The following is a 25,798-nucleotide window of genomic DNA, read 5'->3' on the forward strand; positions in this document are numbered from 1 at the left end:
TCACCTATAGAATTTCAAAATTATTTATGATTCCATAAATGTTCTAAGTCTTCTCTGTGTTTGGTGGTTTTATTGAAACACATTTAATGTACTTTTTTCCCTCTAGGTTTATGTTCCAGATAAAAATAGTGCTATTTTGGGAAGAAATACAAATAAACAAGTTTTTGAAGGCTTGACAACTGGACTTCTCAAAGTCAGTGCTGTGGTTTTTAGCTGCCTGATTGCCAATCGACCAGATGGAAACAGCCGGCCAACTACACCAAAAATATCAACACAGGAAATGAAAAACAAACCCTCGCAAGGTGATGCTTTTAACAGTCAAGTTCAGGACCTTATCAGGTAAAATGGCTAGATTTCTTAAAACTTTATTCTTTATTTTAAAAAATTATATTAAGATAATTTAAATCTCAGAGCCCATGTGATGACAGTGATTCTTGCAACTCTGTACACAAATTCCAGGTAGAGAATCAGGAATACCTTGTAAATTTCTCTCAGATGTATCACCTTCACTCTATCAGCGCTTCCTTACCCCAGTTGTTCAGGCTTTCTTCCACCACCTTTGTATGAATCAGTTCATTTTTCTAATTAGAAAAGTGATATGAGCTCAGTAACAAAAACAATTTAGAAAACACCAAAGAGCCCAGTGTACTTTTTAAAAAACACATTTTTTAAAGGAAAAGGAAGGAAAATTCTCTTAATTAAAAGCAATATAGCTGCATCTCAGCTCAGCTCTTGCTTGTGATATTAGAATATAAATTAGAGGCTTTACAACTTTATTGACATCCACTCTTTCCAATTCAAGGAATTTATGAGAATTCCCCTATCTCAGTTCATCTCTGGTTATAAATTTGGTTCAGACTTAAAACAACAAATAATAGTCACCATTTATGGAGTTGTCATTGCATGTAAGCTATTGTAGCAGAGGCTTTGCAGCGCTGTAAGTATAGGATTTCTAATGCAGACTTTGTAAATGAGGAAATTGCTCTGAGAGGTTAAGTGCTTTGCTCAAGTTTGTATAATAAATAAAATAAAGGTACATAGGACATCTGAGACTAGCACTCACATCTAGCTGGACTCCCAACACCTGTGTTTTCTCTACTACGCAAATGCAGCAATTTCTGACACCTGTTAAAGGCCAGCCCTGCTTCCTTCTAAAGTGACCTTTTCTCCAGGGAAATTTACTCCTACTTTGGCATCTGAACCCATTTTCCCACGTGAATTTTGAATCAGGTAGGACACTTAATTTCCCAGCAGGGTTCCATCTGGTGTTAATCAGTTACCTCTTCCACCTATCAGCAACTCTCCTGGGGTCTGCACCGATCTCAGGCTCCCAAAACCTGTGCAATTGGTTGCTCTGAAGCTTCTGCAGGTTAGTGGGAAAGAGAGAACGCTCTCCTCTGCATAAATATCTCTGGCCTCTTGTAGCACTTTCTTGGGAGCAGTTGTTTCATTCAGTATCTTTTTACCCTTGATTACTTTGTTCACTTATCCCTCCCATCTGCCTGCCCCCTCTCCCCAAGTATATTTATTGCTAGACAGCACCAGGCCCTTTGGGTCTACAACCATTTATCTTACAGCACTTGACTTTTACCCTCCCTGGCCTTTCTCTCAGTTGCTTGATCCCATTCAATTCCCTATGTCCTCTGGTCACTGGGGAACTTAGCCTTCTCTGCTGATAAATGCCATTATGTCCTGGCATTCTTCCTTGGGCTACCCTGTGATGCAGCAACCCTGCATTCTTGTCACCCAGACAACTTAGTCACAGCTGAGGCAGAAGATCCAGCCAAATGCTTCATTGCAATGCCAATGGGCCTTCCAGGGGGAAATGCACACATTTTCCTATATATATACATGTATTATTATAGTTACCAAATCCTTCTTGAAGGAAGACATATTGGGGTGAATAATAGCAGTTGTAATCTGCCAAACCAAATAACTCATGAAACTTAAAAAGGATGACTGACAACTGTAGTATTTCAGAAGAAAACTATGCCCATCTTTCTCCAATTTAAACCACTCGGGGTGACAGACCCTGTGTTGTTAGGTGTCCTGATGCCTGTGCGGAGCCACACACCACAGCTCCTGTCTCCCCAGTGTAGCACACACAACATGCTTAGTCATTTCCACACTTGCTGTCTCGCCTTCCCAGATACGAGCTGACAAGAAATCTCACTCTACTCCCGTTACCACCTGCACACTTTCATCAGCTGTTGAATTTGAGTGGAAAGGGTTCTGGTACAGTCTTTGGAGTTGTTCTCTGGCCTTTATCCCTGAAGTAGAACCGTAGCAGACCCTGAAAGCTGTCCCTCTCTTCTCCTCAGCTGGCACAGGGGAGGTGGGAAGGTATCTGAGAGATAGTGTTTATTCTTTTTTTTTATTTTTAACAGTGAATCTTTTTTTTTGCTAAGTCATTTGTACATAGATCATAAATACATTTATGCCATTATGGGATTCAATGTGTTGATTATTTGTACAAATTGGAGTGCTTACATCCTATGAATCAACATAGCCTTCACCTCATTTACCCAATTACAGCATTAAGACATTTGTGTTCTATACCTGATAGATCCAACTTGTACTTGAAATATGTTTCATAGGTGTGGTCCCCCTACTAACACTCCCTCTATTGGCCCACCCTCTTTCCCCCTCCCTACCTCCTCCCTCCTCTTCCCTCCTTCATCCTAGGCTATAGTTGTGTTTCATTTTTCATATGCAAGTGCGAGTGATTATAATTGGTTTCACAGTAGTACTGAGTACAATGGATATTTTTTTTCCATTCCTGTGATACTTTACTCAGAAGAATATTTTCCAGCTATATCCATGTAAACATAAAAGAGGTAAAGTCTCCATTTTTTTAATGCTGCATAGTATTCCATGGTATACATATACCACAATTTATTAATCCATTCATGGGTCGATGGGCACTTGGGCTTCTTCCATGACTTGGCGATTATGAATTGAGCTGCAATGAACAATCTGGTGCAAATATCTTTATTGCCAAATGATTTTTGGTCCTTTCAATATACACCTAGAAGAGGAATTGCAGGATCAAACAGCAGGTCTACATTTAGATCCCTGAGTGTTCTCCAAACTTCCTTCCAGAAGGTACATACAAGCTTGCATTCCCACCAGAAGTGCAGAAGTGTTCCCTTTTCTCCACATCCACACCAACATCTGTTGTTTTGGGATTTTGTGATGTTGGCTAATCTTACTGGAGTTAGATGGTATCTCAGAGTAGTTTTGGTTTGCATTTCTTTAAAGATGATGAGCATTTTTTCATGTGTCTATAGGCGACACGCCTGTCTTCTTCAGAGAAGCTTCTGTTCATGTCTCTTGCCCACAATGAAATGGGATCACTTGTTTTTTTCTTAGTAATAAGTTTGAGTTCTCTGTGGATCCTGGTTATTTAGACCTTTGTCGGAAATATAACTTGCAAAAATCCTCTCCTATTCTGAGGCCTATTTGCTTTACTTAGTGTGTTCTTGGCAGTGCAGAAGCTTTTTAATTTGATCAGATCCCAGTAATGTATTTTTGATGTTGCTTCAATTGTCCAGGGTGTCCTCCTCATAAAGTATTCTCCCAGGCCACTTTTTTTCAAGTGTTTCCCCTGCACTCTAAGAATTTTCATGGTTTCATGTCTTAAGTTTAAGTCCTTTAACCAGTGAGAGTCAATTTTTGTTAGAGGAGAAAGGTGTGGGTCCAGTTTCAGTTTTCTACAGGTCGCCAGCCAATTCGCCCAGCACCATTTGTTGAATAGGGAATCTTTCCCCTAATTTATATTTTTAATAGGCTTATCAAAAATCAAATAACGATAAGTGTCTGGGTTCACCTCTTGGTCTTCAATTCTGTTCCATCCGCCTACCTCTCTATTTTTGTGCCAGTACCATGCTGTTTTGATCACTATCAATTTATAGTATAGTCTAAAGTCTGGAAGCATGATTCCTCCCGATTTGTTTTTATTTCTCAATAATGTCTTGGCTATTTGAGGTTTTTTCTGTTTCCATATAAAACGAAGTACTAATTTTTCCAGGTCTTTAAAGGATGACAGAAGTGCTTTAATAGGGACTACATTAAATCTGTAGATTGCTTTAGGTAGTATAGACATTTTAACAATGTTGATGTTTCCCAGCCATGAGCATGTATATTTTTCCATTTGTTAACATCTTCAGCTATTTCTTTTCTCAGAGTTTCATAGTTCTCTTTATAGAGATCTTTCACATCCCTAGTTAGGTACACTCCAGATATTTCATCTTCTTTAGCACTATTGTAAAGGGAATAGAGTTCTTGATTGTTCTTTCCCTTTGACTATTGTTGGTATATATAAAGGCTACAGATTTGTGAGTGTTAATTTTGTATCCTGAGACATTGCTGTATTCCTTGATCACTTCTAGTAGTTTTATAGTGGATTCCCTGGGGTTTTCCAGATATATAATCATATCATCTACGAAGAGTGACAGTTTGATCTCCTCCAATCCTATTTGGATCCCCTTGATTGCCTTCTCTTGCCTGATTGTGGTGCCTAAGACTTCCATTACAATGTTAAAAATCAGTGCAGACAGTGGGCATCCTTGCCTGGTTCCTGATCTGAGTGGAAATGATTTCAATTTTACTCCATTCAATGTGATATTGGCTGTAGGTTTACTGTAAATGGCCTCTATCAGTAAGAAATGTTCCTTCTATACCTAATTTCTTAAGCGTTCTGATCAAGAAAGGATGCTGGATATTGTCAAAAGCTTTTTCTGCATCAATTGAGAGAATCATATGGTCTTTGTTTTATAATTTGTTTATGTGATGTATTATATTTATGAATTTACGTATATTGAACCAGCCTTGAGACCCTGGGATGAAACCCACCTGGTCGTGATATATAATTTGTTTTATGTATTGTTGGGTTCTGTTTACTAGGATCTTATTGAATATTTTTGCATCAATATTCATTAGAGATACTAGTCTAAAATTTTCTTTTCTTGTTGGGTCTTTTCCTGGTTTGGGTATCAGGGTGATATTTGCTTCATAGAATGTGTTGGGAAGTATTCCTTCTTTTTTCTATGTTTTGGAAAAGGTTAAGTAATATAGGTACTAGTTCCTCTTTAAAGGTTTGGTAGAATTTGAATGTGAAGCCATCTGGTCCCAGGCTTTTCTTTTGGGGGAGATTTCTTATAGTTGATGCTATTTCACAACTTGTTATAGGCTTGTTCAACATTTCCACTTCTTTCTGGCTAAGTGTAGGAGAGTGGCATGTTTCCAAGTATTGATCTTTTTTTCTTCCAATTTTCATACTTCTGAGAATAGTTTTATGTAATATTCTTTAAGGATTTGTTGAATTTCTGAGGAGTCTGTTGTTATTTGGCCTTTGTCATTTCTGATTGATGAAATTAGGGATTATACTATTCTACTTCTGCTTGGGTTAGCCAAAGGTTTATCTATTTTATTGACCCTTTCAAAAAACCAACTCTTTGATTGGTTGATCTGTTGTATGATTCTTTCGTTTTCAATTTCATTAAGTTCTGTTCTAATTTTAGTTATTTCTTTTCTTCTTCTGGGTTTAGGATTGGAATGTTCTTCCTTTTCTGGTTGCTTGAGATGTCCCATTAAGTTGTTGACTTCCTCTCTTTCCATTCTCTTGAGGAAGGCTTGCAACGCTATAAATTTCCCTCTTAGGACTGGCTTTGCGGTATCCCAGAGGTTCTGATAGTTCATATCTTCATTATCGTTTTCTTCCAAAACTTTGGTAATTTCTTTCTTAATCTCATTTAGGACCCAGCTCTCATTCAGCATGAGGTTATTTAGTTTCCATGTGTTTGTATGCGTATGCAGATTCCTGTTGTTACTGAGTTCAACTTTTATTCCATGGTGGTCCGAGAAAATACAAGGAATGGTTTCTATTCTTTTAAATTTGCTTAGGTTAGACTTGTGACCTAAGATGTGATCAATTTTGGAGGATGATCCATGGGGTGATGAGAAGAATGTGTATTCAGTTTTCTTAGGATGAAATGTTCTGTAGATGTCTGTTAGATGCAAATGTTAAATGGTAAAGTTTAAGTCTAAAATTTCTTAGCTTAGCTTCTTTTTGGAGGATCTATCCAACACTGCCAAAGGAGTGGTAAAATCTCTCACAATTATTGTGCTGGAGGAAATCAAGTTGCTTATTGAGGTGCATTCTTGTTGGGTGCATAAATGTTGATAATTGAAATCTCATCATGTTGAGTGTTACCCTTAACAAATATGAAGTGACCATCCTTACCTTTCCTTACTTTTTTTGGTTTAAAGCCTATTGAATCTGCAAATAAAATTGCAACATGTGCTTTTTTCTGATTGCCGTTTTCCTGAATTATAGATGACCATCCCTTCACCATGAGTTTATCTATATCTTTTAAGGTAAGGTGAGATTATTGAATGCAGCAGATGTCTGGCCTGAGTTTTTGTATCTAGTCACCCAAACTTTGCCTCTTTAGAGGGCAATTTAAGCCATTCACATTAATTGAGAGTATTGATAAGCCAGATATTATTTTGGGTATCGAGTTTTTCAAAAGTCCAGTGGACATTTTTAATCCTTTTGCCACTGTGGAAGTTGGAATTTGATCAAAAGTTTCTGAGTGAGTTTACTTAGGTGGTGGAGGATTGTGCTGTTCATTATGGAAGATAGGTCTGAGAATATCCTGGAGAGCTGGTTTAGTTATGGCAAATTTCTTCAACATGTGAATGTCATTAAAGTATTTAATTTCTCCATCATAGATTAAACTCATTTTAGCTGGATACAGGATCCTGGGTTGAAAGTTATTTTGTTTAAAGAGATTAAAGGTCAATGACCACCCTCTTCTAGCTTGAAAGGTTTCAGCAGAGAGTTATGCAGTCATTTTAATGTTCTTCTCCTTGTACATTATGGTTTTCTTATGTCTTACAGCTTGCAGAATTTTCTCCTTCATATTAACTTTGGCGAAGCTAATTATAATATGTCTATGAGAATTTTTATTTGGGTTGAGGCGTGCCAGTGTTCTGGAACTGTCTGCTATCTGAATTTCAGAATCTCTTGGCATGTCTGGAAAATGCTCTTTGATTATTTCATGAAGTAAAGCATCTATATCCTTTGAAGCAACCTCATCACCTTCAGGTATTCCTATAAGGTGAATATTAGATCTCTTCAAATTATCCCAGAGCTCTCTGAGAGAACGATCCATTTTTGTTCTCCACTTTTTTTCCTCTGAGCATTTCGGAGCGATCAAAAGCTTTGTCTTCAATATCAGACATTTCTTTCTGCCTGTTCCATTTTGTTACTGAGGGATTCTACTGTATTTCTCAGATCTTTGAGGGCTACAAGTTCTTGTCTCACTGTGTCAAAATCTTTGGTGATTTTGTCTTTGAATTCGTTGAATTCTTGAGGCATCTTTTGAATTACTCCTTAAAATTCTAATTCCATCTTAACCTCTATTCTGTCGATCTCATTTGCTATCCAAATTCTGAACTCAATTTCTGACATATCAGCCATTTGTTTATGAATGGGGTCTTGTGCTGTGTGTGCCATATCATTCTTTGGGGGAGTTGATCTACTCTGATTATTCTTGTTGCCGGATTTTTTCTACTGGTTCCACCTCATCATTGTTTTTCACCGTTGGCCAGATGAGCAGGTAAGGTGAAGTTGGATTGAGAGTTCCTGGAGTTGTGGTTAACCAGCCCTTTGTCAAGGATCTGGGACTGGTGACTCCAGCTTTTTCTCCTACAGCTTTGCAAAGGACCCGTACAGTATTACAGTCTGAGGCTGACGAAACCTGTTTGGTGTGGTGAGGTTAGGTGGCTCTGACTTGTATTCAGCTGGTTCTTGTCCAATCCTAGTGGATCAGTGACTCTGGTGAAGTCTTAGCTGTGGAGAAATACTAGCAACTAAGACAATCCACCCCCCATGTACAACAACTAGAAGTGGAAAATCAACTCTTCCCATTACCACACAAGCAGAGTACCACTGGAGAGGGGCCTTGGGTGATTGGCTGAGGTTAGGAGTTCCAAATGAATTGACCCAGTCAGTACGAACTCTCAAGTGGGAGAGTTCAAAAGGTCTGTAGTGGGGTGGAGAGCAAGATGGCAGCCGAGTAACAGCTTCCTTGCATGTGGGCACCATGAGTCTGGGGAGATAAGACTCCAGGCATCTCTGGCTGGTGGGATCCGCCTATAATCATCCCTTTGAAGATACAGGGAGTCAGCGAGAGACTTCTGGACCCCAAGAGGAGGACAAAAACAGTGGAAAACAGGCAAGTCATCGTGTGTGTTCCATCAGTCTAATCCCGCCGACAGCTGTAAGTGCAGTAACAGCGAGACTGCAAACTGGAAAGGCCTTACCTGTGAACTGTTTTGGTGTTTTTGGACTTGGCACTCAGTTGAACTGCCTTGGGGAGAGCTTGAGCGGGAGTGCGGAGAACATTGGGTGTTGTCTGGGACCCCAGACTGAGCCACTGAGCCGGACAGACGCAGCTAATAGTGTTTGGCTGAGGGCTGCAGGGAGCCATTGTGAGAGAACTGCCCTAACAATGTCCACCCTAGGGTTGCAGAACAAGGATCGGGCAGGACCTAGTAACCTAGTGACTGAGCAGCCTAAAGGCGGGGTCTGAGCCGCCTTACAGCCCTTACCCTCAGCGGCAGAGTGAGACTGTTTTGGCACACTGGGTAAGTGGATAGCAACTTCCCCAGTGATTCCAGCAACAAACACTTTCCTGGGAAAGCTTCTGCTTAGCAAGTTTAGAAGCTTAAAGTGCCTTTTAACAGGGCCGAAGAGAGACTTAGGGTGTCTACCCTGTGGGATTTGAGAAATCAGCAGAGGCCTCCAGTCGTATCAGCACTATAATTAAAATCTCATACCACAGAAGACCACCTGTTGCCCAGACAATATTCAACAAGATATATATACTACTTTGTTTTGGGCTGTATTTTGTTTGTTTGCTTTATTTTTTTGTTTGTTTATTTTGATGTTGCTGTTGTTGTTTTGTTTTTTAATTTCAACCTTTTCCTAACTGATTTTTTTCTTTTCTTTTTCTCCAGTTTTCTAGTATAAACACAGTTTTCCATTGCTGCCTTTTTCAATAACTAGAACTTCATTTTTGCTAGTGTTTCTACCCCTATTATTTGTTCTTTTTTACCCAATTTTATCCGATAAAGTTTTCTGTTTACTTGTTTTAGTTTGATTTATAACATTTTTGTCTTTCCTCTCTACTTGGTGGAGGTGGGGTACTGTGTCTGATCAGGTTAGCAAAGACTTGCTGACCTCAAGGAAACCACCCTACTGGGCACCCCCAGAGGTTGGGATTTTTTAAGGTTGTGTCAAATTACCCTGCTATACACCTATATTGCTCTGTCTCCCTCTTTCTGTCCCTCTCTTCTTTTTGTCAATATTCCCTTTACCCACCCCCTCTCCTTTCTCTATTTTCTTTTCATTCTTTCCTTTTTCTTTCATCCCTTCTTGCTTTTCAACATACTCATCCTTCTGGTCCTATACCAAAAGGAATCATCGAAACCTTAGTCCACAGGCACAGGAACTTAAAGAGCAAGAAGAAGTGAAAGGAGAATTAGGGCAAGGAAACAAATAAAAGAAATCATTCATGAGGAAGAGTCAGAAGAAAACTCCAGGCAACATGAAGAACCAGTCCAGAACAATCCCTCCAAGGGACCATGAGGTAGCTACTGCAGAGGATTCCACTAATAAAGAAATGTTAGGAATGACAGAAAGGGAATTTAGAATGCACATGATGAAAACAATGAAGGGAATGATGGAAACAATGAAGGAAACTGCTCATAAAGTGGAAAATAACCAAAGGGAAATCCAAAAACAGAATCAAATAAGAGATGAATGATATGAAGAATATAAAAGGACATAGCAGAGCTGAAGGAACTGAAGCAGTCAATTAAGGAACTTAAAGATATAATGGAAAGTATCAGCAACAGGTTAGACCATGCAGAAGAAAGAATTTCAGAGGTAGAAGACAAAGTTCTTGATAACTCAGATAGTAAAAGAGGCAGAAAAGAAGAGAGAGAAAGCAGAACATTCACAGTCAGAATAATGGGACTTTATGAAGCGTTCCAACATACGAGTTATAGTAATCCCAGCAGGGGAAGAAGAATGCCCCAGAGGAATGGAAGCCATACTAGAGAATATTATAAAAGAAAATTTCCCAAATACCACCAAAGATTCTGACACACTGCTTTCAGAGGGATATCGGACCCCAGGTCGCCTCAACTCTAACCAAGCTTCTCCAAGACACATTGTGATGAACCTGATCAAAGTCAAGACAAAAGAAAAGATTCTGCAAGCTGCCAGAAGTAAGTGCCAGTTGACCTACAGGGGCAGATCCATCAGAGTGACCGCAGACTTCTCTAATGAAACTTTCCAAGCAAGAAGACAATGGTCATCTACCTTTAATCTACTTAAACAGAACAATTGCCAGCCCAGAATTTTGTACCCTGCTAAGCTAAGCTTTAAAATTGATGGAGAAATCAAACCATTTATGGATATACAAACATTGAGGAAATTCGCCACAACAAGACCAGCTCTACGGGAAATACTCCAACCTGTTCTACACACTGACCATGACAATGGATCAGCAGCAAAGTAAAAACTCAGAAATTAAAGAACAGAACCTAACCTCCACACTGATGCAAAAGATAAAACTAAGCAATGGACTCTCACAAAATAAGATGGATAGAACACTACCACACTTATCAATTATCTCAATAAATGTTAACGGCTTGAATTCCCCACTGAAGAGGCATAGATTGGCTGAACTATATTAAAAAACACAAGCCATCCATTTGCTGTCTGCAAGAAACACACCTGGCTTCAAAAGACAAATTAAAGCTTCAAGTCAAGGGTTGGAAGACAATTTTTCAGGCAAATGGAATTCAAAAGAAAAGAGGAGTTGTGATCTTATTTTCAGATATGTGCAGATTTAAAGCAACTGAAGTCAAAAAAGACAAAGATGGTCACTTTATATTGGTCAAGGGAAAAATACAACAAGAAGACATTTCAATTTAAATATTTATGCACCCAATTTAAATTCTCCCATATTCTTGAAACAGACCTTACTCAGTCTGAGCAATATGATATCTGATAATACCATAATAACAGGGGACTTTCACACTCCTCTTACAGAGCTGGACAGATCCTCAAAACAGAAATTAAACAAAGATATAAGAGATTTAAATGAGACCCTAGAAAAACTGTGCTTGACAGACGCATATAGAACACTCCATCCCAAAGATAAAGAATATACATTCTTCTCATCACCCCATGGAACATTCTCCAAAATTGATCATATCCCGGGACACAAAACAAATATCAACAGAATCAAAAGAATTGAACTTTTACCTTGTATCTTCTCAGACCATAAGGCACTAAGGGTGGAACTCAACTCTAATAAAAACGTTCGACCCCACACAAAGACATGGAAATTAAACAATCTTCTGTTGAATAACAGATGGGTGCAGGAAGAAATAAAACAGGAAATTATTAACTTCATTGAGCATAACAACAATGAAGACACAAGCTACCAAAACCTGCGGGATACTGCTGAAGCAGTTTTGGGAGGAAAATTTATCACTTTAGATGCCTACATTCGAAAAACAGAAAGAGAGTGCATCAACAAACTCACAAGCCATCTTAGGGAATTGGAAAAAGAAGAAAAATCTAAGCCTAAACGCAGCAGAAGAAAAGATATCTCCAAAATCAAATCAGAGATCAATGAAATTGAAAACAAAAGAATCATTCAGAAAATTAATGAAACAAGGAGTTGTTTTTTTGAAAAAATTAATAAAATAGATAAACCATTGGCCAGACTAACGAGGAATAGAAAAGTAAAATCTCTAGTAACCTCAATCAGAAATGATAAAGGGGAAATAACAACTGATCCCACAGAGATACAAGAGATCATCTCTGAATACTACCAGAAACTCTATGCCCAGAAATTTGACAATGTGAAGGAAATGGATCAATATTTGGAATCACACCCTCTCCCTAGACTTAGCCAGGAAGAAATAGAGCTCCTGAACAGACCAATTTCAAGCACTGAGATTAAAGAAACAATAAAAAAAATCTTCCAACCAAAAAATGCCCTGGTCCAGATGGCTTCACACCAGAATTCTATCAAACCTTCAAGGAAGAGCTTATTCCTGTATTGCAGAAATTATTCCAAAAAATCGAGGAAGAAGGAATCTTCCCCAACACATTCTATGAAGCAAACATCACCCTGATACCAAAACCAGGAAGAGACCCAACCAAAAAGGAGAATTTCAGACCAATCTCACTCATGAATATAGATGCAAAAATTCTCAACAAAATCCTAGCCAATAGATTACAGCTTATCATCAAAAAAGTCATTCATCATGATCAAGTAGGCTTCATCCCAGGGATGCAAGGCTGGTTTAACATACGCAAGTCCATAAACATTATCCACCATATTAACAGAGGCAGAAATAAAGATCATATGATCCTCTCAATAGATGCAGAAAAAGCATTTGATAAAATCCAGCATCCTTTTCTAATTAGAACACTGAAGAGTATAGGCATAGGTGGAACATTTCTAAAACTGATTGAAGCTATCTATGACAAACCCACAGCTAAAAAACCAAAAGCTTTTCCCCTTAGAACTGGAACCAGACAAGGTTGTCCTCTGTCAGCTTTACTATTCAACATAGTGCTGGAAGTTCTAGCCAATACAATTAGCCAAGACAAGGAAATAACGGGAATCCAAATGGGAGCAGAGGAGGTCAAACTCTCCCTCTTTGCTGACGACATGATCTTATACTTAGAGAATCCTAATGACTCAACCACAAGACTCCTAGAAGTCATCAAAAAATACAGTAATGTTTCAGGATATAAAATCAATGTCCACAGTCAGTAGCCTTTGTATACGCCAGTAACAGTCAAGATGAGAAGCTAATTAAGGACACAACTCCCTTCACCATAGTTTCAAAGAAAATGAAATACCTAGGAATATACCTAACGGAGGAGGTGAAGGACCTCTATAAAGAAAATTATGGCTCTCTCTCTCTCTCTCTCTCCCTCTCTCCTCTCTGTCTCTGTCTCTCTCGTTCTCTGTCTCTCCCCCCTTTCCTCTCTCTCTTTTCTCCCCCTCTCTCTTTCTTTCCTCACTCCTCCTTGTTGTTGTCCTGCAACATCCCCCCCACCAATAAAAACCTTTTGTACAAGCAAAAAAAAAAAAAAGAAATTATGAAATCCTCAGAAAGGAAATAGCAGAGAATTTTAACAAATGGAAGAACACATCATGCTCATGGATGGGCAGAATCAACATTGTTAAAATGTCTATACTTCCCAAAGCAATCTACCTATTCAATGTCATTCCTATCAAAATACCAACATTGTACTTTCAACATTTGGAAAAAATGATTCTGTGTTTTGTATGGAACCAGAAAAAAACCCGTATAGCTAAGGCAGTTCATAGTAATAAAAATAAAGATGGGGGCATCAGCATACAATGCCGGGAGCCAAAACATCTCACAAGAATGCCCCTTGCTATCTTGATTTCACAGGCAAACTGTTCTCAGGAATTCAACCATAAACAGCAATGGTACTTTCCCCTTGTGTATCTCTTCAAAAATGCACCCCCCGCCTTAGGGTCCTTCTAGTAATTTTCCAGAAACTAGCCCCCTCCCCGCCCTGTTAGGAATAGCCCTTAGTTACTTCCTCGTTTGTGTGCTTATAAGTCCAGCTGAAAAATAAACTCTTCGGAGCTTGATCAGACTCTTGACTTGCTCTCATTCTTTCGTGTCTCTTGTCCCCTCATTCGACTGACCCCTTTGTTTCCCAGGTCCCCGTTGAATTCCCCGCGGGCCGGGGCAGTACCAGGTTTTAGTCTGTACTACAAAGCCTTAGTGGTCAAGACAGCATGGTACGGAACAAAAATAGAGACATAGACATTTGGAATCGAATAGAAAACCAAGAAATGAAACTAACATCTTACAACCACCTAATTTTCGATAAACCTAACAAGATCATACTTTGGGGAAAAGACTCACTATTCAATAAATGGTGTTGGGAGAACTGGATATCCACATGTAAAAGACTGAAACTGGACCCACACCTTCCCCACTCACAAAAATGGATTCAAGATGGATAAAGGACTTAAAGGCATGAAACAATAAAAATCCTCAAAGAAAGCATAGGAAAAACACTGGAAGATATTGGCCTGGGGAAAGACTTCATGAAGAAGACTGCCATGGCAATTGCAACAACAACAAAAATAAACAAATGGGACTTCATTAAACTGAAAAGCTTCTGTACAGCCAAGGAGACAACAACCAAAGCAAAGAGACAATCTACACAATGGGAAAGGATATTTGCATATTTTCAATCAGACAAAAGCTTGATAACTAGGATCTATAGAGAACTCAAATTAATCCACGTGAAAAAAGCCAACAATCCCATATATCAATGGGCAAGAGACATGAATAGAACCTTCTCTAAAGAAGACAGACGAATGGTTAACAAACATATGAAAAAATGTTCATCATCCCTATATATTAGAGAAATGCAAATCAAAACCACACTGAGATACCATCTAACCCCAGTGAGAATGGCCCACATCACAAAATCTCAAAACTGCAGATGCTGGCATGGATGTGGAGAGAAGGGAACACTTTTACACTGCTGGTGGGACTGCAAGCTAGTACAACCTTTCTGGAAGGAAGTATGGAGAAACCTCAAAGCACTCAAGTTAGACCTCCCATTTGATCCTGCAATCCCATTACTGGGCATCTTCCCAGAAGGAAAAAAATCCTTTTATCATAAGGACACTTGTACTAGACTGTTTATTGCAGCTCAATTTACAATCGCCAAAATGTGGAAACAGCCTAAATGCCCACCAACCCAGGAATGGATTAACAAGCTGTGGTATATGTATACCATGGAATACTATTCAGCTATTAAAAAAAATGGAGACTTCACATCCTTCGTATTAACCTGGATGGAAGTGGAAGACATTATTCTTAGTATAGCATCACAAGAATGGAGAAGCATGAATCCTATGTACTCAATTTTGATATGAGGACAATTAATGACAATTAAGGTCATGGGGGGGAAGGAAAAGCAGAGAGAGGGAAGGAGGGAGAGGGGTGGGGCCTTGGTGTATGCCACACCCTCTGGGGGCAAGACATGATTGCAAGAGGGACTTTACCTAACAAATGCAATCAGTGTAACCTGGCTTATTGTACCCTCAATGAATCCCCAACAATAAAAAAATAAAAATGGAAAAAAAAAAAAGTCTCTAGTATCTAGATGGCAGAGGTCTACTGGCTGCGCAAATTTGGCTCTCTCCAGTGCTCTGTGGAGTCAGAAAGGCCCACTTGGTAGCAGAGTTGGACCAGGGGGCTGAGTCTCTTTCTCCACCTTGCTCCTCTTTCACACCTAGTCACTGGTGATCTCACAGGGCTGAGGTCCTGCTCCCTCCCATAAGCAGATGTGCTGGCGCTTTGCGCCTGTCTGAGTCAAAGGAAGGTCAATGCCCCTGTGGCCTGGCCACTACCCTCTGCTACCAGCTGTTTGGGGGAGCCAAGGGAGCTGAGGTCAGCCTCCCTTGGGTACTCAATAGCCACTGTCGAGTGTTCCACTTGGACTCAGTCTAATCCTGAGGGTAACAAGTCAGCAAATGCTTTTCTCCCTCAGCCACTGCACCTGCCTTTGCCCCTGATTCTCTGCAACACCGGTATCCCTATAGAGTGAGTTCTGGTTTCCTCTGGCAGTCCTCAGAGTTGGGGAGGTGTGTCTCCAAGATTAGACCCCGCGGGATCTCTCTGTTGTTATTGGATCTTTGTGGGAAGTCACCCTGCGCAGCTCCCAGGGGACTGCCACAGCCAGGGAGTTCTGGCTGTAGGAGCAGCTCCAGGAGCACAGGGCACATGGATCCAGCAGCAGGGCGGGAGATGCTGCACACAATTTTGGCAGTGCGTGGTGTCCGGTGACTTTGGCAAGGAGACCACTAGTCTCACGATTCTGGCCAGGCAAGGGCATAGCGCAGAGGCAGGGTGGGCATGGGGGGCAGGGCATGAGTCGCGCGGCTTTAGCAGGGCGGGGGTGGGGTGTTTAGTGGGGAGGGGCACTGATCATAAGCCTTCTCCCTCCCACAGTCTCTGCAGGGGTTTGGCTTCTGGTTCCTCAGGTAAGGGGGGAAGGGTGGACTGGAATTTCAGAATGGCAGGGAAAACATTAGTTCAATTTTTCTGCCTGGCAAGAGAGTGTTCAGTGTCACAACAGGGTCCCTCTGGGGACTTAGACCCCACTTCCTACAGCTCTCACCCGTGGGGTGAGATAAGAGGTCCTCAGAGCAAACGAAGAGAAAAAGAAAAAAAAAAAACTTTCTTAGGGGAAGCGGTGGACACTTTTCCTTTGGGATGAATTTTGTACCTGAAGTTTGGTTTTTTGGAGTCGCATCTTGCCTCAGCAGAGGTGACCTGTTGTTATCACTCTTCTCTCTCTGCTCAGCTGCCAGTCTTCAGCTTAATTGGGTACTTTCTGGACATTATCATTCCCTTGGGATGGGAGCTTCTGTCAGAGGCTGGCTCCAGTTGGCCATCTTGCCCCTTCCCCCGATAGTGTTTATTCTTATTACATGACTTTACATGGTCCAGTCAAGTTTCTACATCTAAAGGATTCTTAGAAAATATATTTTTTATTTATTTGCACTCTGTCACTTGGGCTCGAATTCCTGGGCTCTAGTGACCCTTTCACCTCAGCTTCTCAAGTAGCTAGTACTACAGACAGGTGCATGCCACCATGCTTTGGTAATCTTTTTTTTTTTTTTTTGAGACAGTCTCAAGCTGTCACCCTGGGTAGAGTGCCATGACATCATAGCTCACAGCAACCTCCAACTCTTGTGCTCAAGCAATCCTCTTGCCTCAGTTTTTCTATTTTTAGTAGAGACAGGGTCTCACTTTTTGCTCCAGCTTGTCTTGAACCTGTGAGCTCAGGCAATCCACCCCCCTCAGCTTCCCAGAGTGCTAGGATTACAGGGGAGAACCACTGTGCCCAGTCTTTTTTTAATTTTTTGTAGAGGTTGAGTCTCACTATGTTGTCCAGGATGGGCTCAAACTTCTGGCCTCAAGTGATCCTCCTGCCTCAGTTTCCCAAAGTGCTGAGATTACAAACATGAGCCACTGTGCCTGGCTAGGAGTATTTTTCAAAGTATGATCACTTGTACTCATTTTGTGCCAAACACTGCATGAGGTCCTGGAAACCAAAACAACTAAAAGGCCTTCCTTTCATACTATATCCAACAAATAGCATTTGGCTACTAAAGATCTAAATTTTTTAAATTATTTTTAATTTAAAAATTATAATGAGGTATAATTTGATGTTTCTATGTATATTGTATAATGAACCAATAGGGGTAGTTAATATATCTATAACCTCATGGATTTGTCATTTCTTTGTGGTAAGAACATTTAAAAGCCTCTCTTCTAGCTATTTCATAATACAGAATACTTTACTGTGAACCACAGTCACCCTACAATGCACCAAAACTTATCCCTCCTTTCTAATTGTGACTTGATACCAATTGACCAAGCTCTCATCATCCTCCCTTCCACTGAGTCAATTTAGGTTGATTTTATATCTTGGCTGTTGTGAATATTGCTGTAACAAACACAGTGCAAATGTATAAATATATATATATATATATTTTTTTTTTTTTTTTTTTTTTAGATAGTCTCACTCTGTTGCCAAGGCTAGAGTGTCATGGTGTCAGCCTAGCTTGCTGTAACCTCAAATTCTTGGGCTCAAGCGATCCTCCCACCTCAGCCTCCAGAGTAGCTAGGACTACAGATGCATGCCACCATGCCTGACTAGTTTTTCTATTTTTAGTAAAGACAAGGTCTCGTTCTTTTTTTTTGTTTGTTTGTTTTGTTATAGAAGGAGTCTCACTTTATCACCCTCAGCAGAGTTCTGTGGTGTTACAGCTTACAGCAACCTCCAACTGCTGTGCTTAGGCGATTCTCTTGCCTCAGCCTCCCAAGTAGCTGGGACTACAGGCCCCCACCACAACACCTGGCTATTTTGTTGTTGTTGTTGTCACAGTTTGGCCGGGGCCGGGTTCAAAGCCACCACCCTCTGTATATGGGGCCGGCGCCCTACCTGCTAAGCCGCGGGTGCCGCCCAAGACAAGGTTTCATTTTTGCTCAGGCTGGTCTCAAACTCCTGAGCTAAAACATTCCTCCTGTCGTGGCCTCCCAGAGTGCTAGGATTTCAGGTGTGAACCATCAAACCCAGCCTATCTCTTTGACATACTGATTTCATTTTCTTTTAATACATACCCAGTAGTGGAATTACAGGATCACATGGTAATTCTATTTTTAATTTTTTGAGGAGTTTCCATACTGTTTTCCATAATGGCAATGTGTAGTTTACAATCACACAACAATATGCAAGTGTTCCCTTTTCTCTACATCCTCCTCAACACTTGTTTTCATTTGTCTTTTAGCCATTCTAACTAGAGTGAGCTGGTATCTCACTGTGTTTTGACAATGATAGGGATGTTGAACACCTTTTCATGCATGTTGGCCAGTTGAGTATTTTCTTCTGAGAATTGTCTATTAGGACCTTCTAGCCAAGCATGGTAGCACACACCTGTAGTTCCAGCTGCAAAGAAGGCTGATGCAGGTAGATTGCTCCTGCCCAGGAGCTTGGGGCTGCAGTGATCTAGATCATATCTATGAATGGCTACTCCACCCCAACCTGGACAAAGTGAGACATTGTCTCTAAAAATAAATAAAAAATATTTTGCTCATTTTTGAATTGGGTGATAGGCTTTTTTGCTGCTGATTATTTAAGTTTCTTATATATTCTGGATATTAACTCCCTGTCAGATCTGTAGTTTAGAGATGATTTTCTCCTACTAGGTAGGTTGTCTCTTCACTCCGTTAATAATTTCTTTTCCTATGCAAAAGCTTTTTATGTTGATGTAATCCATTTGTCTAGTTTTGCTGTATTGCCTGTGCTTTTGAGGTCTTATTTTAAAAATTCGTAGCTCAGCCCAATGTCATGAAGTGTTTCTCCTGTTTTCTTCTAATAGTTTCATAGTTTTACGTTTTACATTTCAGTCTTTGACCCATTTGGGGGTATTTTTTAATATATGGTAGGTGATAAGGGTCAGTCTCATTCTTCTAAATGTGGATATTCAGTTTTCCCAGTACCATTTATTAAAGAGACTGTCCTTTCCCCATTGTGGGTTCTTGTCACCTGTGTGGAAAATCATTGGCTATAGGGACATCAGTTTACTTCTGGGATCTCTATTCTGTTCCTTTTTTCTATATGCCTGTTTTTATACTAGTACCATGCTGTTTTGGTAACTCATTTGTAGTATATTTTAAAGTCAAGTAGTGTGATATCTTCAGCTTTGTTCTTTTTGCTCATCGTTGCTTTGGCTTTTGGGAGTATTTGTGCTTCTATATGGATTTTAGATTTTTTTTTCCTGTTTCTATAAAGAATATCACTGTACGTTCTTCTCTGTAACTGTATTTTGATAGAGATTGCATTAAATCTGTAGATCACTTTGGGTAGTCTGACATTTTAACAATATTATTTCTTCCAATCCATAATGACAGGTTATCTTTTGCATTTATTGTGTCCTCTTCAATTTCTTTCATCCAAGTTTTTATAGTTTACATTGTAGACACTTTTAAATTCATTGGTTAGGTGTATTCCTAGGTATCTTATTTTAATTATTGCTATTGTAAATGGAATTGTTTTCTTGATTTGTCAGTATAGAAACACTACCAGTAGTTGTGTGTTGATTTTGTATCCTGCCAGTTTACTGAATTCATTTATTAGTTCTAATCGCTCTTTGGTGAAATCTTTAGGGTGTTCTATAAAATCATGTCATCTCCAAATAGGGAAAATTTGACTTTGAGTTTTCTCTTTTCTAATTACTGTAGCTAGGACTTTAAGTGCTATGTTGAATAGAAATGATGTGGTAAAAGTGGACACCCTATCTTTTTCCAGATCTTATAGAAAGATGTCAATTTTTCCCTGTTCTGTAGAAAGTTAGCTGTGAGTTTATTATATATTGACTTACTTTGTGTTGAAGTACATACATTCTGTACCTAACTTGTTTTTATCATGAAGGAATGTTGAATTTGATCAAATGCTTTTTCTATTAAAATGCATCTATTGAAATTATTGTATCATTTTTGTCTTTCCTTTTGTTAATGTGGAATTAACCTTAAATTATTTGAATATGTTAAACTATCCCTGTATTCCTGGAATGAATCCCACTTGATCATAATGAATAACCTTTGCGACATGCTGTTGAATTTGGTTTGCTATCATCTTGTATCACATCTGTGTTCATCAAGCATATTGGCCTATATTTTCCCTTTTTTTATTGTTGGGGATTCATTGAGGGTACAAGAAACCAGGTTACACTGATTACATTTGTTAGGTAAAGTCCCTCTTACAATCGTGTCTTACCCCCAAATGGGGTGACACACACCAACGTCCCACCCACCTCCCTCCTTCCCTCTCTCTGCTCTTCCTTTCCCCAGCCCTCCCTCCTTCCCTCTTTCTGCTCTCCCCTTCCATCCCCACTGTGTCCCTAATGGTCCTCATATTAAAATTGAGTACATAGGATTCATGCTTCTCCATTCTTGGGAAGCTTTACTAAGAATAATGTGTTCCACTTCCATCCAGGTTAATACAAAGGATGTAAAGTCTCCATTTTTTTAATGGCTGAATAGTATTCCACGGTGTACATACCACAGCTTAATTCATTCCTGGGTTTGGTGGGCATTTAGGGTGTTTCCACATTTTGGTGATTGTAAATTGAGCTGCAATAAACAGTCTAGTGCAAGTGTCCTTATGATAAAAGGATTTTTTACCTTCTGGGTAGATGCCCAGTAATGGGATAGCAGGATCAAATGGGAGTTCTAGCTTGAGTGCTTTGAGATTTCTCCATACTTTCTTCCAAAAAGGTTGTATTAGTTTGCAGTCCCACCAGCAGTGTAAAAGTGTTTCCTTGTCTCCACATCCACGCCAGCATCTGCAATTTTGAGATTTTTCGATGGTGGGCCATTCTCACTGGGGTTAGATGGTATCTCAGGGTGGTTTTGATTTGCATTTCTCTAATAAATAGGGATGATGAGCATTTTTTCATATGTTTGTTAACCATTCGTCTGTCATCTTCAGAGAAGGTTCTATTCATGTCTCTTGCCCATTGATATATGGGATTGTTGGCCTTTTTCATGTGGATTAATTTGAGTTCTCTATAGATCCTAGTTATCAAGCTTTTGTCTGATTGAAAATATGCAAATATCCTTTCCCATTGTGTAGGTTGTCTCTTTGCTTTGGTTATTGTCTCCTTAGCTGTACAGAAGCTTTTCAGTTTAATGAAGTCCCATTTGTTTATTTTTGTTGTTGCAATTGCCACCACAGTCTTCTTCATGAAGTCTTCCCCCAGGCCAATATCTTCCAGTGTTTTTCCTATGCTTTCTTTGAGGATTTTTATTGTTTCATGCCTTTAATTTAAGTCCTCTATCCATCTTGAATCCATTTTTGTGAGTGGGGAAAGGTGTGGGTCCAGTTTCAGTCTTTTACATGTGGATATCCAGTTCTCCCAACACCATTTATTGAATAGTGAGTCTTTTCCCCAAAGTATGATCTTGTTAGGTTTATCGAAGATTAGGTGGTTGTAAGATGTTAGTTTCATTTCTTGGTTTTCTATTCAATTCCAAATGTTGATGTATCTATTTTTGTGCTAGTACCATGCTGTCTTGACCACTGTGGCTTTGTAGTACAGCCTAAAATCTTGTATGGTGATGCCCCCATCTTTATTTTTATTACCAAGAACTGCCTTAGCTGTACGGGGGTTTTACTGGTTCCATACAAAATGCAGAATCATTTTCTCCAAATCTTGAAAGTACAATGTTGGTATTTTGATAGGAATGGCATTGAATAGGTAGATTGCTTTGGGAAGTATAGACATTTTAACAATGTTGATTCTTCCCATCCATGAGCATGGTATGTTCTTCCATTTGTTAATATCCTCTGCTATTTCTTTTCTTAGGATTTCATAATTTTCTTTATAGAGGTCCTTCACCTCCTTTGTTAGGTATATTCCTAGGTATTTCATTTTCATTGAAGTTATGGTGAAGGGAGTTGTGTCCTTAATTAACTTCTCATTTTGACTGTTATTGGCGTAAACAAAGGCAACTGATTTGTGGGTGTTGATTTTATATCCTGAGACATTACTTATTTTTTGATGACTTCCAGGAGTCTTATGGTTGAATTTTTGGGGTTCTCTATATATAAGATCATGTCATCAGCAAAGAGGGAGAGTTTGACCTCCTCTGCTCCTATTTGGATTCCCTTTATTTCCTTGTCTTGCCTAATTGTATTGGCTAGAACTTCCAGCACTATGTTGAAGAGTAATGGTGACAGAGGACAACCTTGTCTGGTTCCAGTTCTGAGAGGAAAAGCTTTCAGTTTTACTCCATTCAATAAAATATTAGCTGTGGGTTTGTCATAAATAGCTTCAATCAGTTTCAGAAATGTGCCTCCTATGCCTATACTCTTCAGTGTTCTAATTAGAAAAGGATTCTGGATTTTATCAAATGCTTTTTCTGCATCTATTGAGAGGATTGTATGGTCTTTCTTTTTACTGCTCTTAATATGGTAGATAACGTTTATGGACTTTCATACGTTAAACCAGCCTTACATCCCTGGGATGAAACCTATTTGATCATGATGTATGACTATTTTGATGATAAGCTGTAATCTGTTGGCTAGGATTTTGTAGAGAAGTTTTGCATCTGTATTTATTAATGAAATTGGTCTGAAATTCTCCTTTTTAGTTGGGTCTTTTCCTGGTTTTGGTATCAGGATGATGTTTGCTTTGTAGAACATGTTGAGGAAGAGTCCTTCCTCCTCAATTTTTTTGGAATAATTTCTGCAGTACAGGAATAAGCTCTTCCTTGAAGGTTTGATAGAATTCTGGTGTGAAGCCATCTGGACCAGGGCATTTTTTTTTAAGCTTTTTTATTGTTTCTTTAATCTCATTGCATGCAATTGGTCTGTTCAGAAGCTCTATTTCTTCCTGGCTAAGTCTAGGGAGAGGGTGTGATTCCAAATATTGATCCATTTCCTTCACATTGTCAAATTTCTGGGCATAGAGTTTCTGGTAGTATTCAGAGATGATCTCTTGTATCTCTGTGGGATCAGTTGTTATTTCCCCTTTATCATTTCTGATTGAGGTTACTAGAGATTTTACTTTTCTATTTCTAGTTATTCTGGCCAAAGTTTTCTCTATTTTATTTATTTTTTCAAAAACCAACTCCTTCTTTCATTAATTTTCTGAATGATTCTTTTGTTTTCAATTGCAATGATCTCTGATTTAATTTTGGAGATATCTTTTCTTCTGCTGCGTTTAGGCTTAGATTTTTCTTCTTTTTCCAATTCCTTAAGATGGCTTGTGAGTTTGTTGATGCATTCTCTTTCTGTTTTTTCAGTGTAGGCTTCTAAAGTGATAAATTTTCCTCTCAAAACTGCTTCAGCAGTATCCCACTGGTTTTGGTAGCTTGTGTCATCATTGCTGTTATGCTCAAGGAAGTTAGTGATATCCTATTTTATTCTTCCTGCACCCATCTGTCATTCAACAGAAGGTTGTTTAATTTCCATGCCTTTGTGTGGGGTTGAATATTTTTGTTGGAGTTGAGTTCTACCTTTAGTGCCTTATGGTCTGAGAAGATACAAGGTAAAATTTCAATTCTTTTGATTCTGTTGAGGTTTGTTTTGTGTCCTAGGATGTGATCAATTTTGGAGAATGTTCCATGGGGCAATGAAAAGAATGTATATTCTTTATCTTTGGGGTGGAATGTTCTATATGCGTCTATCAAGCACAGTTGTTCTAGGGTCTCGTTTAAGACCGTTATATCTTTGTTTAATTTCTGTTTAGAAGATCTGTCCAGCTCTGTAAGAGGAGTGTTAAAGTCCCCTGTTATTATGGTATTATAGGATATCATATTGCTCAGACTAAATAAGGTCTGTTTCAAAAATCTGGGAGCATTTAAATTCGATGCATAAACATTTAGAATTGAAACGTCTTCTTGTTGTATTTTTCCCTTGACCAATATAAAGTGACCATCTTTGTCTTTTTTGACTTTAGTTGCTTTAAATCCACATGTATCTGAAAATAAGATTGCAATTCCTCTTTTCTTCTAAATTCTGTTTGCCTGAAAAATTGTCTTCCAACCCTTAACTCAGAGTTTTAATTTGTCTTTTGAAGCTAGGTGTGTTTCCTGCAGACAACAAATGGATGGCTTGTGTTTTTTAATTCAGTCAGCCAATCTATGCCTCTTCAGTGGGGAATTCAAGCCATTAACATTTATTGAGATAATTGATAAGTGTTCTATTCATCTTATTTTGTGAGAGTCCATTGCATAGTTTTATCTTTTGCATCCTTCAGCTCTACTAGATTCTTTCCTTTAATTGCTGAGTTCTTACTGTGCTGTTGATCCATTGTGACAGTCAGTGTGTATAACAGGTTAAAGTATTTCCTTTAGAGCTGGTCTTGTTGCGAATTTCCTCAATGTTTGTATATCAGTAAATGGTTTGATTTCTCCATCAATTTTAAAGCTTAAGTTATCAGGATATAGAATTCTTGTCTGAAAATTGTTCTGTTTAAGTAGATTAAAGATAGATGGCCATTGTTTTCTTGCTGGGAAAGTTTCATTAGATAAGTTTGCAGTCATTCTGATGGATTTGCCCCTATGGGTCAACTGGCACTTACTCTTGGCACCTTTAAGAATCTTTTCTTTTGTCTTGACTTTGGGCAGGTTCATCACAATGTGTCTTGGAGAAGCTCGGTTAGAGTTGAGGTGACCTGGGGTCCGATATCCCTCTGAAAGGAGTGTGTCAGAGTCTTTGGTGATATTTGGGAAATTTTCATTTATAATATTCTCTAGTATGGCTTCCATTACCCTTGGGCATTCTTCTTCCCCTCTGGGATACCCTATCACTCATATGTTTGAATGCTTCATAAAGTTCTGTTCACTAACAGTCAGTGAACATTCTACTTTCTCTCTCTTCTTTTCTGCCTCTTTAATTATCTGAGTTATCTCAAGAACTTTGTCCTTTACCTCTGAGATTCTTTCTTCTGCATGGTCTGATCTTTTGTTGATACTTTCTATTGCATTTTTAAGTTCCCTAATTGACTGCTTCAGTTCCTTCAGTTCTGCTATATCCTTTCTATATTCTTTATATTGTTCATCTCTTATTTGATTCTCTTTTTGGATTTCCTTTTGGTTATTTTCCACTTTATCAGCAGCTTCCTTCATTGTTTCCATCATTTCCTTCATTTTTTTCATCATATGTATTCTAAATTCCCTTTCTGTCATTTCTAACATTTCTTCGTAGGTGGAATCCTCTGTAGTAGCTACCTCACGGTGCCTTGGGTGGGTTGCTCTGGACTGGTTTTTCATGTTGCCAGGATTTTTCTGCTGATTCTTTCTCATGAGTGATTTCTTTTATCTGTTTCCTTGCCCTAATTTTCCTTTTACTTCCTCTTGGTCTTTATGTTGCCATGCCTCTGGACCATGCTTCTTGGTCATGTCAATGGATTTCAATGAGTCAGCTGCCGGCAGGATTAGACCAAACGAACACATGCAACCACTTGCCAGTTTTCCACTACTTTTGTTCTCCTCCTGGGGTCCAGAAGTCTCTCACTCACTCCCTGTGTCCTCAAAGGGATGTTTATGGCCAGATCCCACCAACCAGAGATGCCTGGAGTCTTGTATCCCCAGACTCACCATGTCCAATTGC

The 25,798-nt window shown here is 39.1% G+C and overlaps 1 protein-coding gene across 1 annotated transcript in view; it reads left to right on the forward strand.

Moving 5' to 3' along the window:
- SCAPER (S-phase cyclin A associated protein in the ER) overlaps nt 1-25,798 on the forward strand; it is a 580,407-nt gene that overhangs the window by 485,781 nt on the left and 68,828 nt on the right. Inside the window, exon 26 of the mRNA XM_053594624.1 lies at nt 107-339. Coding sequence (XP_053450599.1) covers nt 107-339 — 233 coding nt within the window. The remainder of the gene's footprint in view (nt 1-106; nt 340-25,798) is intronic.

This window comes from Nycticebus coucang, chromosome 6 (genome assembly GCF_027406575.1).
Source record: "Nycticebus coucang isolate mNycCou1 chromosome 6, mNycCou1.pri, whole genome shotgun sequence".
NCBI classification, from domain to species: Eukaryota; Metazoa; Chordata; class Mammalia; order Primates; family Lorisidae; genus Nycticebus; species Nycticebus coucang.